Source organism: Vigna umbellata, chromosome 1 (assembly GCF_029865625.1).
Source record: "Vigna umbellata cultivar VRB3 chromosome 1, Vumbellata_1.0, whole genome shotgun sequence".
Taxonomy (NCBI): Eukaryota; Viridiplantae; Streptophyta; class Magnoliopsida; order Fabales; family Fabaceae; genus Vigna; species Vigna umbellata.
The window spans coordinates 105,976,634-105,992,904 of record NC_142165.1 but is presented as its reverse complement, the minus strand read 5'-3'; the positions used below and the strand labels follow the sequence as shown (position 1 = coordinate 105,992,904).

The following is a 16,271-nucleotide window of genomic DNA, read 5'->3' as shown; positions in this document are numbered from 1 at the left end:
ATTTATATCTCTAAACTTTGAAACAGGGTCGGATGTCAATTACAAGCATTATGTACTAGAATGAAAAGAAAAAAGAATGATCCATTTTTTTGTTGAATGCAGACATTTTTTTGTTGAATGCAGACACTAATGAAATCAACTCCAACATTTACTACCATTGAACCATTATATAGAAAAAAAAAGGAAAATAAAAGATTCTATAATTTTATTAGTGGCTTGAAGAAAAGTATTTACTAATTAATTGTACCTTAGCTTTGTCCTCAGAGCAGCCTCAGTAGATTATCAGGGTACATGATGCAGAGCAGGAACCCTAATTGTAATTCCAACATGTTCGCCACTGTTTTGTTGAATCCATCATCAATATCAGGGTAATACAAATAATATGAAGACATGACAACCAGTAGATGCTTGGAATAAACTGAATCGTTTATTTAAATGCACTAGCAATAGCCAAAACCTAAAATTCTTTCATATATTGTTATAAATAATATAATGTAAGGATTTTTCAAAATATATCTTTAGTTAGTAACACGTTAAATATAATGATTTAAGTTAATCAAAATTTGATGAGTTTGTTCTTTATTTAAAGTAATAACTTATTATAAATATACTTTGTCCAGTGTGCCAAATTGACGGTGAAGCAAAATATTGAAATAGAAGAATGAAAAAAAAATAAGGGTATGAAAGTAAAATAAAAATTTTCATCTAGATGTTTCATTTGTCTATTTTTCATTCCTTTTATACACAATTGAGATCAAACAGAGAGTTAAATTGTTAGTAAATGCACATTATTACGCTGCTTGTTTATAATAGGATTTTGTTGAATCTGCTATGGATTGCATTAACATTGATTGATCCTATCACATAGTTTTCAAGAGATAGAGAAGAAAATTTCAGACATGATATTAAAATGGGTACCATATATATTCACATTGAAAACTATACAAATTGTCCATAAGCATTGATGATTTCAGTTTCAGTGGTTTCTTTGGCTTTATTAATGTATGATAACAGTGCCTATCATAGGTTTGTTTGATGTTTTTAATGTTGTTTTGAAGCTAGAATAGGTCCACACAAGGTTTGGAAATGGTCATGTGCTCTTGCATCCCTCCCTAATATCTCTCTAGCAAACTTATTTAACCAAATGATGAAGTTATAGTAATATTAAGCAATGATGATAAGTTGAAATGGATAAACTTGCAGATACATGTAAGTTGTCTTACACAGCAGAACTATTCTTGAGGCAACCTCTATTTTGGAGTAGTCAAGTAAAAAATATATTCCAAATTATTAAAATTAGTGAATTTTAGCTTAATTTTGAAGTAAACTAAGCTTGAAAATGTTTGTTTTCAATTCTTGTCCTTTCTTCTGACAGATGCAGTGTCTATGTCAGAATCTCTTTTCTCTCTTGCCACGCACACACTTATTTGACTGTCCTCTTCACACTTTTCATACATGCACTCGACCCATTATGTAGCAGATTTGGTCTCATACAGGTTTTCATCTGCTACCATATAAAGAGTTATTATAGAATAAGAAACTATGAAGAAAAATAGTAAGAGAAGCAGGAGAGGATTTTGAAGAGAGGAAGCTACACTGGTATGGTATCACTATACGCTCTTCTTTTTATGTATTCTACTTCTCTTCTAATGTTACCATCTTTTGTTATCTTTACTAATGAACTTCTCATTCTTTTTTTCAACTTAACTTTCTCTCATTCTATTAAGTTTTGTCACAAACCTATCATAGATAGGATACAAATAGGTTTTATACATCTACAGTTTCATTAGTTTAAAGAATGAATTTTTTTTTGGAATTTTTTTCTATATTATAGTAATAATTAGAATATATATTGTTTTCTTAGGTTTTCTGGAATTTTAGTTGTTTGTGAATATAATAATAAATTAGTACATTATATTATCTGTTATTAGTGAATGCTTATGCACCTTATTGTTCATTATTATAACAGAAAGTTTGTGTTTCAAAAAGTAATTATTTTTGTAATAATTATTATGGTATAGATATCTACTTGTTAATTTTTATAAATTTTTTAGTGATTGATAAAATTAATTATTTGTTTAAAAACAAAAATATAATTAGTAAAAGAGTGAATATACAAATAATAGTTATAATATTTATTAGATATATTTATAAGATTGGAAGGGATAGAAAGATGCTTTGATAAACATAATTGTTTTATACAGTTTCTGAAGTCTTTTTCTTTGCTTCATTCTGTAGGTTCAATATTGTTTCTTTTATTTCTTAAAGTGGTTAATTCAGTGATTTAATTTTTATTATTGAGAAAGTAAATATTTAATTTAAGCTATATAAGATTAGTAATTTTAATATACATTAATGTTAATTTTTAAATGTCTAAATGAATTTTTAAACAATCAACTTAACAGCAAAAGTTTGTGAGATTTTAAAAAATGTGAAGCCCCTTGATCGTTAGCAAAATTTTGGTTTTTTTTTTCTATTTTATATTGTAAATTTTTAAGTTTATTGATTTTTATGTTTATTTAGTGAAAATAATAATTTTAAAATTTAAAATATAAAAAACAAAATCAAGATACAATATATTAAAGAAACCAACCAAAAAAATTATTCATAAAACTTTGATTCCATTAATACCAATACATGGGAACAATACTATGCAGATGTAAATATTATTTTTTATATTATTTAATTTAGAAATAAATATTTTAAAATTACATCAATTTTATTTAAGAATTAAAACAAATGTTTTTATGACAAGCATGATAGTATCTTCTATGCATAATTAACTATAGACTCAAATTATAGTAATAGTTTTTTTAATTTCCTTTTTGTGTCATGATTCTGATTACTACAACTTATTTATATTATTTAGAGCATGACTTGTTTTCCTTTCAAGATAAACACTGGGAGTGCACAAATTTAATTGAAATTTAAATTAAATTTTCTAACACATAAATTAAACTAATTATAAAGATCACATAAATGCTTTTAACCTCAACTTGCAACTTAATTACCCACCAATGTCTTGAAAAGAGGTCAACATAGGCTTTTGCAATTCATTCCAAGTTCAAATTTTGAATTGACATTATATACAAGTTGATGGAAGACAAAATAAAAATGTCTCCTTTGTTATTAATGAATGACATAGAAAATCAAGGTAATCCTGTGCAGAGATTATCTTTCCATTGAGTGGTGTTTTGATGGAAAACTATAACTCATACTAGTGATCCTTCTTCAGCAGCTTTTGTTAATAGTATTTGTAAGTTGTGAACCAATTAATGCAGACATGACTTCAACTGCACCAGTTCAAGATACTGGAAATACCCAAAAAAACATGGTTGACAAGCAGCAAGAGTCCAAGAAAAACAAAGTGAAGAATGAAGTCAATAAAACAGTTCCCTTTCACAAGCTATTCTCATTTGCACGTCCTTGGGATTGCTTTCTGATGCTTGTTGGGTCAATAAGTGCTGTTAGTACTGGAATCTCTTCATGTTTAATGGCTATACTTGTTGGAGGTATGATTGATGCTTTTGGAGGACATGCTGATGATAAACAAGTAGTTCATGAAGTATCTAAGGTAATGCTTAACCCCCTTAATGAATAATCAATGTTGTGAAATATCTATTGGAAAGCAAATATGTTAGGAAAAAAACAACAGAAAGATGTTGTAGGACTGAACAGAGAAAGCAGACAAATGAAAAAGAGAAAGAGCAAAATATTGATATGATAAATTTGAGTTTTGCACAAGTGTTGCAGAAAGATGCTTAAGAATACAAGTTATGAAAACTCTTTATTGGACACCACAAAAAGAAATGATAACAAATTTTAAAGAATTAAGGTTCATTAGCCTGCAGCTAACTTTATCTGAACACTCGCACATTAAAAACTTAGCTACATGCCATAGGAGATTGGCTTACATCATGACATGAATATGTGGTCATATGGACCATATAGCGATTTCAATTTAAATTGTCTCACATTTTTGTATAGATGGAATAAGTGCATAGACAGTGGACATCTGATTTTGCAAGAATTAAGATTGAAAGGAACAATTGGGATTTGAAAATTTCCTTATTTCCATGTCATAACCTCTGAAGTTTCTTTTCATCCTCAGGTGTCTCTGAAGCTTGCATCCATAGGTGCAGGTTCCTTTTTAGCAGCATCCTTGCGTAAGCATTATGCTTACTGTATAACTAGAAATATATATTTGCTAATTTACAAGAGTTACTTAATGACACGAGTGCAATTTTGCAGAGGTATCTTGCTGGGTGATCACTGGGGAGAGACAAGCTGCAAGAATAAGAGGCTTATACCTCAAAGCAATTTTGAGGCAAGATATCAGCTTCTTTGACAAGGAAACCAACAGTGGCGAGGTTGTTGGAAGGATGTCAGGGGACACAGTTCTTATTCAAGAAGCCATGGGAGAGAAGGTATCAATCAGCCACTCTTCAAATCCAAAATCATCACAATCTCATCAACCTATTATTAGAGTTAACTTTTTCGTTCTCTTTTCGGGTGATATCTCAGGTAGGAAAGTTCATACAGCATCTGTCATGTTTTTTAGGAGGCATAGTCATAGCCTTCGTCAAGGGTTGGCTTCTGAGCCTTGTCCTTCTATCTTCTCTTCCTCTTCTAGTCTTGTCTGGCTCCTTAATGAGCTTAGCTTATGCAAAGATGGCATCCAGAGGACAAGAAGCTTATTCTGAAGCAGCAACTGTAGTGGATAAGATAATTGGTTCAATTCGAACTGTATGCTAACATTCAGAATGTACTTTTCCATTGCTTTTATACCCATTTTGCAAGACAATAGTACATGAAATATATGCATTCCTCCCACGCAGGTTGCGTCATTTACTGGTGAGAAACAAGCTATAGCTCAATACAATCAATACTTAACTAAAGCTTACAGAATTGGAGTTCAAGAGGGTGTTGTGAGTGGTTTTGGCTTGGGTTTAATGCATTTATTTTCAATCTGTACTTACGGTTTGGCAACATGGTTTGGAGGGAAGATGGTACTGGATAAAGGTTACACAGGAGGACAAGTCATCTGTGTATTTTCATTAATATTGTCCGGTTCCTTGTAAGTTAGCTTCTGCTTTGCCATTACTTTTGTGGATGCATCAATCTATATCTTTCAACATCTTTTTCAAGCTTGAATGGCATATAATTATGATTTATTTTTCTGGGCTAATTTTATGTTTCAGTCGTCTGGGGCAAGTATCTCCAAGCTTAACTGCATTTGCTGCAGGCCAAGCTGCTGCCTTTAAAATGTTTGAAACAATAGAACGGCAGCCGGATATTGATGTTTGTGACACTGGTAGTCGACAGCCAGATGATATTTCCGGAAATATTGAACTTAGGGAGGTCTGCTTTAGTTATCCTTCCAGACCAGATGAATTGATATTCGATCGATTTTCCATTTCAATATCAAGTGGCACTACTGCAGCTTTGGTAGGGCAAAGTGGGAGTGGGAAATCAACAGTTATTAGTTTAATTGACAGATTTTATGATCCAAACGCTGGTGAAGTTCTCATTGATGGTATCAACCTCAGAGAATTTCAATTGAAGTGGATCAGACAGAAAATTGGCCTTGTCAGCCAGGAGCCAGTTCTTTTTACTTGCAGCATTAAAGAGAATATTGCCTATGGAAAGGATGGGGCAACAGATGAAGAAATCAGAGCTGCAGCTGAACTTGCAAATGCTTCTAATTTCATAGATAAACTACCTCACGTGTGCTCACGATTCATCAGTCATCTTTTGAAATTTTCTGTACTCTGTGAGAGGCACTTTATCTCATTAGTTTTGTGTAATTCTGTGTTTAGGGACTTGACACAAAGGTTGGCGAGCGTGGACTTCAGATCTCTGGAGGTCAAAAACAAAGAATATCTATAGCAAGAGCAGTACTGAAGGACCCAAGAATTCTGCTCCTTGATGAAGCCACAAGTGCTCTTGATGTAGAATCAGAGAGAGTGGTGCAGGAGACACTAGACAGAATTATGATCAACAGAACAACTGTCATTGTAGCCCATCGCTTAAGCACGATCAGGAATTCTGATATCATTGCAGTTATTCATCAAGGAAAACTACAAGAAAAAGGTATACATACTAATATATATTCTCTTGCCACCGAAGTGATACTCAGTATAACAGTATGTTTTCATGTCATTCTCTCCCCACACACATCTTCTTCAATTTCCTTCACATGTACATATGCTTCTCCCTTACATATTTTTCAACTGATTAGGTTCATATGCTGAACTTACTAATGATCCTGATGGAGCTTTTAGCCAGCTCATTAGATTGCAAGAAATTAGAAGCGAGTCAGAACAGCATAATGCAAACGACTCGGGCCGGCTAGAAAACTTAAAAGATTCTGAACAACAATTGAGCCAACAATTTTCTTTGCCTCTAGCATTCAGCCATCAATCATCTGGAAGAGAAAACAGAAGTCAGAACGCATTCAAAACGTCCAATGCCATGCCTATCACACCAGATCGCTTTCAAACACCAAAAGAATGGCCTGAAGTTCTTCCGTCGGCAACATTGCATAAGCCTCGAGAAGTTTCGTTTTTCCGCATTGCTTATCTTAACAAACCTGAAATCCCAGTGTTACTGATGGGGGCTCTGGCAGCTGCTGCAACTGGCGCAATACTACCCACCATGGGGTTTCTTCTTTCTCACTCGATAAGTACTTTCTTTGAGCCTGCAGATGAACTCCATAAAGATTCAAAGTTTTGGTCTTTACTATTTCTTTCCCTCAGTGTTGCCTCCTTCATATGTCATCCGTTAAGGTCTTACTCTTTCGCGGTAGCCGGTTCTAGGTTGATAAAAAGGATCCGCCTGATGTGTTTTGAGAAAATAATTCACATGGAAATGGGCTGGTTTGATAAAGATGAAAATTCATGCGGAACACTTGGAGCAAGGCTGTCAACTGATGCAGTTTCTATTCGAACATTGGTCGGGGATGCTCTAGGTTTGCTTGTTCAGGATATTGCTACAACAACTACAGCATTGGCAATTGCCTTTGCGGCAAACTGGCAGCTTTCCCTCATTGTTGTTTTCTTAGTACCTCTCTTATTACTGAATGGATATGTTCAAATGAAGTCAATGCAAGGATTCCGAACTGAAGCAAAGGTTTGTGACTCATTAACGTCATACTGGTACGACCTATGAAGGTCGGACATGCCTCACAAATAGTGTGTTTCGTGCATTTTCGGAATCTTTATTTTCGGACAATGCCTCAGAACCCTCCATAAATCTTTGCCTAGTTATAATTTTCTCATTTTCTGTTTCCATGTTTAATTATTACTATTTCTGAATTTCTGTTTTAGCAATGTTATAATGCTTTATATGTTCCACAGAAACTGTACGAGGAAGCAAGTCAAGTAGCAAATGATGCAGTAGGGAATATAAGAACAGTTGCCGCTTTCTGTGCTGAAGAGAAGGTGATGGAATTATACCAGAAGAAATGTGTAGGGCCAATCCAGACAAGTATAAGGCAAGGTTTAGTCAGCGGAACAGGTTTCGGTTTATCACTCTTCTTTCTGTTTTCAGTTAACGCCTGCAGCTTTTATGCTGGAGCAAGACTCGTTCAGAATGGCAAAGCGTCATCATCAGATGTTTTCCGTGTAAGTTATTGTCTTGTTCTTCTGTATTTTTCGCCATCTCAGTTTTGATAGTTTTTAATCATATCTCAAAATCTCAAATAAACTTAAAATGGTATATTTAAGTTTATAAATTAGTATTATCTAAATAAAACAAAAATATGTAATTTAATCTGGCAATGAAAATTAATTTCCTAATTTTCAGGTATTTTATGCCCTCATGATGGCAGCTATAGCAATGTCACAATCTAGTTTCATGGCTCCAGCTGCTAGTAAAGGAAAAAGCTCCGTTGCTTCTGTATTTGCCATTCTTAATCAGAAATCAAGAATAGATCCCAGCGATGAGTCCGGAATGACATTGGAAGAAGTGAAGGGAGAGATTGAGTACAGTCATGTCACTTTCAAGTATCCAACCAGGCCAAATGTTGTTGTACTCAAAGATTTTTCCTTGACCATTCAAGCCGGAGAGGTAACTAGCAAACGAATTATTTTGTTTGTTTGATGCTTAATTCTCATCATAAGAACACGTGATTGTTTTGGAAAACCTTTCTTAATGAAGAAATTAAGTGTTTGATTATGGTGATGGAAACCAGACAGTTGCTCTAGTTGGTGAAAGTGGAAGTGGAAAGTCAACAGCGATCTCATTATTACAAAGATTTTACGAACCAGAATCAGGTCAGATTACAGTGGATGGAACAGAAATCCAAAAGCTAAAACTTAGATGGTTTAGGCAGCAGATGGGTCTGGTAAGCCAGGAGCCTGTGTTGTTTAATGATACCATTCGAGCCAATATTGCATATGGAAAAGGTGGTGATGCAACAGAAGCTGAAATTATAGCTGCAGCAGAATTGGCAAATGCACACAAGTTCATTAGCAGTTTGCAGCAGGTACCTTACACAGTATATGTTACAATTTTGAATAATTAGCCATTATCTAAACAGCGTATGAATAAGTATGCAGGGCTATGATACATTGGTGGGAGAGAGAGGGATTCAACTATCTGGAGGGCAGAAGCAGCGGGTGGCAATTGCAAGAGCCATAATGAAGAATCCAAAAATATTACTACTAGATGAAGCCACAAGTGCACTTGATGCCGAGTCTGAAAGAGTGGTCCAGGATGCACTTGATCGAGTGAGGTTGGACAGAACCACCATTGTGGTGGCTCATAGGCTATCATCCATAAAGGATGCAGATTCAATTGCAGTGCTTAAAAATGGAGTCATTGAAGAGAAAGGAAAGCATGAGACCTTGATTAACAAATGTGGTACATATGCTTCTTTAGTTGCACTGCATATCACTGTTGCTTCATCATAGACCCTTTTACTTCATTCCACCAATTATCTTATAGCTTGTTAAATATTTGCTTTATGTATTTCTCATTCTGTTTTTGCTCTCCCAATAATTATAATTATAGTTGCACTGCATTTGCTTCGTCATACTATTCTCTTTATAATTTAAGCCTTTTATTATTAAAATAATATATAGTCTTCTCTTTCTAATTTAAACCTTTTAATATTAAAATAATATAGTATTCTCTTTTTATAAAAATCATCATTACTCTTAGGTCATTTTATAAGTTCTCACTTACCACCGTTTGGTTTGCCATCCTAAATTTTTTTCTTAATTTATGTTGTGTAGAAGTGAATTATAAAAATTCAATTAAAAATTATAAATATTAAAAATAATAATTTGAGAAATATAAGGTAAATTTTGAAAAATACACCATTAAATTAGAAGTCCTAAAATACTTTAATGGAAGAAGGAATGACATTTAAAAATGAAATATTATTACTTAATACAACTAGCTAAGTTTCAATATATGACTGATTATTGTTTTGAGTCACCAATTGTTCTTTTAATGAATACTTAACGAGTTAAACATTTTGGTTTTATATTTATGTCAATTTCTAATATACATATGTATCCGTTAAATTGATAAAAGGGTCACACGACTATGATAACAAAGAATGATGTTCATCTCGTTTTTTCGTATTATCTTCTAACAAAATAGATCACTGTATAATGAAATTTGATTTTATAAAAAAAAATTAAGTTTTGAGAATAAAAGAGAAGTTTAAAATATTTAAGAAGAACCACCATAATAAAAAGTTTAAATATTAATAAATACGTTTTTGGTATTTAAAACAATTTTTTTAATTTATTAGATGTCTATTTTGAAATAAAAAAAAATGAGTCCTCGAAAAAATTATTCGATCCTCAAAAGAAATATTGAATCGTCAAAATAAAGTCAGTCAGGACATGCATATTATTTAAACCATATAAATATTCTAATTACATAAACATAATGGTCTTTTTCTAAATACTAGTGAAAATTAAATGTTGCATTCTTCTATAAACTAATTTGTATCGAAATTTTCTCGAAATATGTTACAGGAAATAATTTATTTATTTGATGCTTGGGATGTTTTACGATAATTAGTTTTTCTGAATGCGTTGGGAAAACAAAATTCGGTAATATAGATAATTTAATAGTGATATATGCCTATTTCTCTTTTTGGTTAAATTATTAAATTCTGTTCATTCATTAACTTCAAAAATAGAATTTCTATATCAATGCACTTCTAATTATTTTTTATATTATTATAAGCAGAACTTGGTGAATAAAATATGAAATGGAAATTTTTTGTTAAATTAAGTGTCTAAGTTTATGTGAAGTTAATATAAGCAAAATTAGATGTTCAGCAGTGCCGTCTTAGCTCAGCGGTAGAGCGCGTGGCTTTTAACCACGTGGTCGTGGGTTCGATCCCCACAGACGGCGATTTTACTTTTAACAACTATGTTTTGTTAATTTAATTTTTCTTTCATATATTTTCATGTAATAATAGTGATGTTTGACGCGAGATTTATTAAAAAAGAAAACATAGCTAAATTTATAAACTATATTTTAATTGATTTTATTAACTATCTTTTTATATATAATTTTTTTATACAAATTGTAGTTAAACTTATAATTTGAATAGGATTGAAAAATAGTTTCGGAGTGCTTTAAAATGTCTTTTAGAAATGATATATAAATTACTCTTGGGATTAGACATGATTAATTTTATAAGAATAATTTAAAATTTAAGGATATAAAATTAGAAAAAAAAAGTGGTATAAAATGAGAGGATGGTGTTATTTTAATAAGAAATAACACCAGAATTTGAGACATTTTCTTCATGAAATGGAATTTTTTAATAAAAATTAAATTAAAAACATGTAAATTTATGTATTTAAAACTTAATTAAACTTGAATATCATTTATCCTAATATTATGAAAAATGCATCAATTGTTATCATAATAAATATTTAGAAATAAAAAAAATTGAACCGAAATATTTAACTTATGAGATACGTGAGAAAAATATATTTAGTAGTAAAAATTGATTTTTCAAGGAAAAAATAGAAAAACTTTATATACAAATTAACAAGTTGGTAATGTGAGTGAAATCAGGTTTAACTCTTAAATATAAGAAATTGAATTTAAGTTTTACAGATAAAAAAAATAGTCCCATAAAAATAGTTCATTAGTTTTTTTCTGAAAAAAATAATTATCCAGAAATTGACTAGAAAACCTTTTCACACTGCAATAGTCATATTAGGGTGACGGAGTAACCTGACCGTTTAATCTCAGCCCGTTTGTTCATTATCAGTGTACACACTATTAGCTGCACTAATTTTAGAAAACACTCGTTATGGAGCAACACAAGATCTCCAGTACAAGATCTTCAGTGTGGCCGACCACACTGTTGCAGTAGTGGCTCATTTGGGTGTAAATTTTGCACAATAGATATATATTAGCAAGTTGAATTCTTCAGATATTGACATTGATGAATAAGAGGATTTTAATGTGGCAGCATATGATTTCTTAGCTCAGAATTTATATATTAGAATACATGGCATTTTGGAGAACACATCATAGATATACTTTTGGATTTCATTCTAATTTTAAATTTGGCATTGAGTTACAAATGAAAGTTCTTACTGCGTTACCACTGAAGTGCACAACAGTCTTGCAGAGGTTTTTCAGTGGTGTTTGCAAGTTGAAAACCAAGAGGAGTTTTCCTTGGATGCAGATATGACTTCAACTGAGATGATAGCAACAAGTGATCAAACACTAGTTCAAGGGTCCAAAAATACAACATAAAAGATGGTTGACATGATGCAGGATTCCAAGGAAAACAAGGTGAAGAATGAAATCAACAAAACAGTACCCTTTTACAAACTTTTCTCATTTGCAGACTCTCTGGATTGTCTTCTGATGCTTGTTGGGGCAATAAGTGCTGTTGCTAATGGAATCTGTACTCCTTCACTGGCTATATTTGTTGGAGATGCGATTGATGCCTTGGGAGGACATGTTGATAATAAACAAGTACTTCATGAAGTTTCTAAGGTAATCCGTAGATCCTGTTCATTAATAATCAATGCTGTGAAATATCTATCGGAAAGAAACTATGAAAATAGGGTGAGAGGAATGATTTGAAAACTTGCTAGAAAAAACAACAGAAAAAGGTTGTAGGACTGAACAGAGCAAGCATAAAAACGAAAAGGAGAAAGGAGAAAGGAGAAAAATACTGATATCAAATAAGCTTCTTACTAGCATATAACTGTCTTTGCATGAATTAAGTTTCAAAGCAAAAATTTAGACTTGAAATTCTGCTTAGTTTCATGTCACAACCTTTCGAGTTTCGTTTCATCCTCAGGTGTCTCTGAAGATTGCATCCATAGGCGCAGGTGCCTTTTTAGCAGCATTCTTGCGTAAGCATGCCAAATTCTCAGCTGATTGTTCTTACTGTAAAGATAGAAAAAAAATTTAATAAAAATATAGCAAGAGTTACTCAGTGACACATTCTTCAATTTTGCAGAGGTGTCTTGCTGGGTGATCACTGGGGAGAGACAAGCTGCAAGAATAAGAGGCTTATACCTCAAAGCAATTTTGAGGCAAGATATCAGCTTCTTTGACAAGGAAACCAACAGTGGAGAGGTTGTTGGAAGGATGTCATTTCTTATTCAAGAAGCCATGGGAGAGAAGGTATTAATGGACCACTCTTCAAATCCAAAATCATCACAATCTCATCAAACTATTATTGGAGTTAACTTTTTCGTTCTCTTTTTGGGTGATATCTCAGGTAGGAAAGTTCATACAGAGTGTGTCAAGTTTTCTAGGAGCCATAACCTTAGCCTTCACCAAGGGTTGGCTTCTGAGCCTTGTCCTTCTATCTTCTGTTCCTCTTCTTGTCCTCTCCGGTTCCATGATGAGCTTAGCTTTTGCAAAGATGGCATCTCGAGGACAAGCAGCTTATTCTGAGGCAGCAACTGTAGTGGAGCAGACAATTGGTTCAATTCGAACTGTATGTTTACATTCAGAATATACCTTATTTTGCTTTTATTTTCCTCGCTACAAGAGGGTAATACATGCATTATTCCCTTGCAGGTTGCGTCATTTACAGGTGAGAAGCAAGCTGTAGCTCAATACAATCGATACTTAACTAAAGCTTACAGGATTTCAGTGCAAGAGGGCGTGGTTAGTGGTTTTGGCATGGGTTCATTTCAACTATTTTCGATCTGCACATATGGTTTGGCAGTATGGTTTGGAGGGAAGATGGTATCAGAGAAAGGTTACTCAGGAGGACAAGTCATTGGTGTGTTTTGGGCAATAACGTCTGGTTGTTTGTACGTTATCTTCTCTGCTTTACCTTCTATATTGTGGATCCATCAATCAATATCTTTCAACCTCTGCTCCAAGCTTGGCTGGCAAATGTGATAACATTTTCTGGTATAATTTTATGTTGCAGGCGTCTGGGGCAGGCATCTCCAAGCTTAAAAGCATTTTCTGCAGGAAAAGCTGCTGCCTTTAAAATGTTTGCAACAATAAAGAGGCAGCCAGATATTGATGCTTATGACTCTTCTGGTCAACGACTAGATGACATATCAGGAGATATAGAACTTAGGGAGGTTTGCTTTAGTTATCCTTCGAGACCTGATGAACAGATATTCGATAGATTTTCAATTTCAATATCAAGTGGCACTACTGCAGCATTGGTAGGGCAAAGTGGCAGTGGGAAATCAACAGTTATTAGTTTGATTGAAAGATTTTATTGCAGTGGGAAATCGCTGCCTTCATACTTATTCCATTAAGGTCCTACTTCTTTGGTGTAGCTGGTTCTAAGTTGATAAAAAGGATCCGGCTAATGTGTTTTGAGAAAATAACTCACATGGAAATGGGCTGGTTTGATAAAGCTGAAAATTCAAGTGGAGTTCTTGGTGCAAGGCTGTCAACTGATGCAGCTTCCATTAGAACTTTGGTTGGGGATGCTCTTGGTTTGTTGATTCAAGATATCTCGACAGCATTGACAGCCTTGGTAATTGCCTTTCAGGCAAACTGCCAACTTTCTCTAATCATTCTAGTTTTGGTGCCACTAGTGTTACTAAATGGATATTTACAAATGAAGTCAATGCAAGGTTTCAGCACAGATGCAAAGGTTTGCACCTTACTGATATCAAACTATCTATTACTTCCACGGAACCTTTCGAAAATATCTAAATTTCAGACATAGATAGTGGGACAAGGGTGATGGGAAACTTTAGATCAATAATCCAACATCTTTGTGTATATTATTTCTTTCCTTGTTTGATTATTACTATTTATTATTTGTGTTTGGACCAATGTTATTGTGCTTTATATGTTCCACAGAAACTATATGAGGAAGCAAGTCAAGTAGCAAATGATGCAGTAGGGAATATAAGAACAGTTGCCTCTTTCTGTGCTGAAGAGAAGGTGATGGAGTTATACCAGAAGAGATGTTTAGGACCGATCCAGACAAGTATAAAGCTAGCTTTAATCAGCGGAGCAGGCTTTGGTTTATCAATCTTCTTTCTGTACGCTTTTAATGCATGCGGTTTTTATGTTGGAGCAAGACTAATTCAGAATGGCAAAGCATCATTCTCAGATGTTTTCCGTGTGAGTTATTTTCCTATGTTCCTATCCTTACAACAATCTCAGGTTTTAAGCTTTTTAACAATCTAAATTTTTTTGCTGACAGAGTATAAGGTACTACGTACCTCAAATAAATTACAATTTCTTTTAAATCAAACAACATAGACAATTCAATAGCTAAGTTCATATTCTTCAGGTATTTTATGTTATAATAATGGCAGCCATAGCAATGTCGCAATCTGGCTTCCTGACCCCAGCTGCCAGTAAAGCAAAATGTTCTGTTGCTTCTATATTTGCTATTCTTGATCAGAAATCAAGAATAGATCCCAGTGATGAATCTAGAATGACATTACAAGAAGTGAAGGGAGAGATTGAGTTTCACCATGTCACTTTCAAGTATCCAACCAGGCCTAATGCTCTTGTATTCAAAGATCTTTCCTTGACTATTCATGCAGGAGAGGTAACTAGCCACATTATTTAATGGTTTGATGCTTAAATAATAGGAATACATGATTCTTTCAGACAAACTTTCTTAATAAAGAGTTTGAAACTTTGATGGAAAGCAGACTGTTGCACTGGTAGGTAAAAGTGGAAGTGGAAAGTCAACAATGCTCTCGCTGTTACAGAGATTTTACGACCCAGATTCAGGTCAAATCACACTGGATGGAACAGAAGTCCAAAAGCTAAAACTTAAATGGCTTAGGCAGCAGATGGGTCTGGTGAGCCAGGAGCCTGTGTTGTTTGATGACACCATTCGAGCCAATATTGCATATGGAAAAGGTGGTGATGCAACAGAAGCTGAAATTGTAGCTGCAGCAGAACTGGCAAATGCACACAAGTTCATTAGCAGTTTGCAGCAGGTAACTTGCACACTGTTCAACATAAACTTATATGGTATAATTTTGAATAACTAGCTATCTAAACACCATATGCATATACAGGGATATGATACATTAGTGGGGGTGAGAGGGATTCAATTATCCGGAGGACAGAAGCAGAGGGTGGCAATTGCAAGATCCATAGTAAAGAGTCCAAAAATATTACTGCTAGATGAAGCCACAAGTGCACTTGATGCTGAGTCTGAAAGAATGGTTCAGGATGCACTTGACAGAGCGAGGCTGGATAGAACCACAGTTGTGGTGGCTCACAGGTTATCCACCATAAAGGATGCAGATTCAATTGCAGTGGTTGAATATGGAGTCATTGCAGAGAAAGGAAAGCATGAGACTTTGCTTAACAAAGGTGGTACATATGCTTCCTTAGTAGCACTTCACATCAGTGCTTCTTCTTTATAAACCCTCCTAGTTCATTGCACCAATCATCTGGTGGTTTCTTAATCCCTTCTTTAAGGCACTATTTCTGTATAATGAATATATACACTCATCGTCCATTTGTAATGAAACTGTGGTTACACATCTTTTCATCATATTGGTGTAGTTCCAACTGTATAACACCCACAAGCATCTAAACTAAATGATATAGTAAGTGTTGAGCTGAAATGAATAACAAATTACAGAGACAAATAAGTAACTATGCTTAGTCTGCACTTCTGCTGAACGAAAAGCTTAATCAATCTTAGCCTTCACACCTTAACACAATGAATGAATGGAAAAACAAATTGTCCATATATCATAAGAAAATAACATGACATGAAAATTAATTCTGTTTTGAGTACTATGGCTTCTTATAATCAAAATATTTAGTATTTAAGCAATATCGAATTAATGCAATAA

At 33.7% G+C, this 16,271-nt stretch overlaps 3 protein-coding genes and 1 non-coding gene across 4 annotated transcripts; all 4 read left to right on the top strand.

Moving 5' to 3' along the window:
* Positions 1-1,527: 1,527 nt before the first annotated feature.
* On the top strand, positions 1,528-9,025 carry LOC124838261 (ABC transporter B family member 4-like). Its single transcript, XM_088105382.1, has 13 exons — positions 1,528-1,599; positions 3,282-3,574; positions 4,112-4,166; positions 4,252-4,427; positions 4,525-4,746; positions 4,839-5,077; positions 5,202-5,727; positions 5,820-6,093; positions 6,242-7,131; positions 7,359-7,625; positions 7,807-8,070; positions 8,195-8,488; positions 8,562-9,025. The coding sequence occupies exons 2-13, from the start codon at positions 3,284-3,286 to the stop codon at positions 8,913-8,915; spliced, it is 3,852 nt and encodes a 1,283-aa protein (XP_087961508.1). The 5' UTR covers positions 1,528-1,599; positions 3,282-3,283; the 3' UTR covers positions 8,916-9,025.
* A 1,283-nt stretch (positions 9,026-10,308) lies between these two features.
* Positions 10,309-10,380, top strand: TRNAK-UUU (transfer RNA lysine (anticodon UUU)). The gene has a single exon. It is a non-coding gene; the product is annotated as a tRNA-Lys (tRNA).
* Positions 10,381-11,751: 1,371 nt separating this feature from the next.
* Positions 11,752-13,739, top strand: LOC124838273 (ABC transporter B family member 11-like). The gene is made up of 6 exons (XM_047313840.2): positions 11,752-11,994; positions 12,305-12,359; positions 12,467-12,633; positions 12,731-12,952; positions 13,036-13,274; positions 13,397-13,739. Exons 1-6 carry the CDS (start codon positions 11,752-11,754, stop codon positions 13,737-13,739), a joined length of 1,269 nt encoding a protein of 422 aa, XP_047169796.2.
* Positions 13,718-15,973, top strand: LOC148207043 (ABC transporter B family member 21-like). The gene is made up of 5 exons (XM_088105384.1): positions 13,718-14,083; positions 14,296-14,562; positions 14,735-14,998; positions 15,105-15,398; positions 15,480-15,973. The coding sequence occupies exons 1-5, from the start codon at positions 13,793-13,795 to the stop codon at positions 15,831-15,833; spliced, it is 1,470 nt and encodes a 489-aa protein (XP_087961510.1). The 5' UTR covers positions 13,718-13,792; the 3' UTR covers positions 15,834-15,973.
* Positions 15,974-16,271: the final 298 nt, after the last annotated feature.

Bases quoted from the DNA above. Each gene is read 5' to 3' on its own strand.
- LOC148207043 (XM_088105384.1), top strand. From the start codon at position 13,793: ATGTGTTTTGAGAAAATAACTCACATGGAAATGGGCTGGTTTGATAAA. The intron at 14,084-14,295 runs GTTTGCACCTTA...TATGTTCCACAG, and splicing joins GTTTCAGCACAGATGCAAAG to AAACTATATGAGGAAGCAAG. The intron at 15,399-15,479 runs GTAACTTGCACA...ATGCATATACAG, and splicing joins TCATTAGCAGTTTGCAGCAG to GGATATGATACATTAGTGGG.
- LOC124838261 (XM_088105382.1), top strand. From the start codon at position 3,284: ATGACTTCAACTGCACCAGTTCAAGATACTGGAAATACCCAAAAAAAC. The intron at 5,728-5,819 runs GTGTGCTCACGA...TTCTGTGTTTAG, and splicing joins TCATAGATAAACTACCTCAC to GGACTTGACACAAAGGTTGG. The intron at 6,094-6,241 runs GTATACATACTA...TCAACTGATTAG, and splicing joins AGGAAAACTACAAGAAAAAG to GTTCATATGCTGAACTTACT.
- LOC124838273 (XM_047313840.2), top strand. From the start codon at position 11,752: ATGGTTGACATGATGCAGGATTCCAAGGAAAACAAGGTGAAGAATGAA. The intron at 12,360-12,466 runs GTAAGCATGCCA...TCAATTTTGCAG, and splicing joins CTTTTTAGCAGCATTCTTGC to AGGTGTCTTGCTGGGTGATC. The intron at 13,275-13,396 runs GTACGTTATCTT...TTTATGTTGCAG, and splicing joins GCAATAACGTCTGGTTGTTT to GCGTCTGGGGCAGGCATCTC.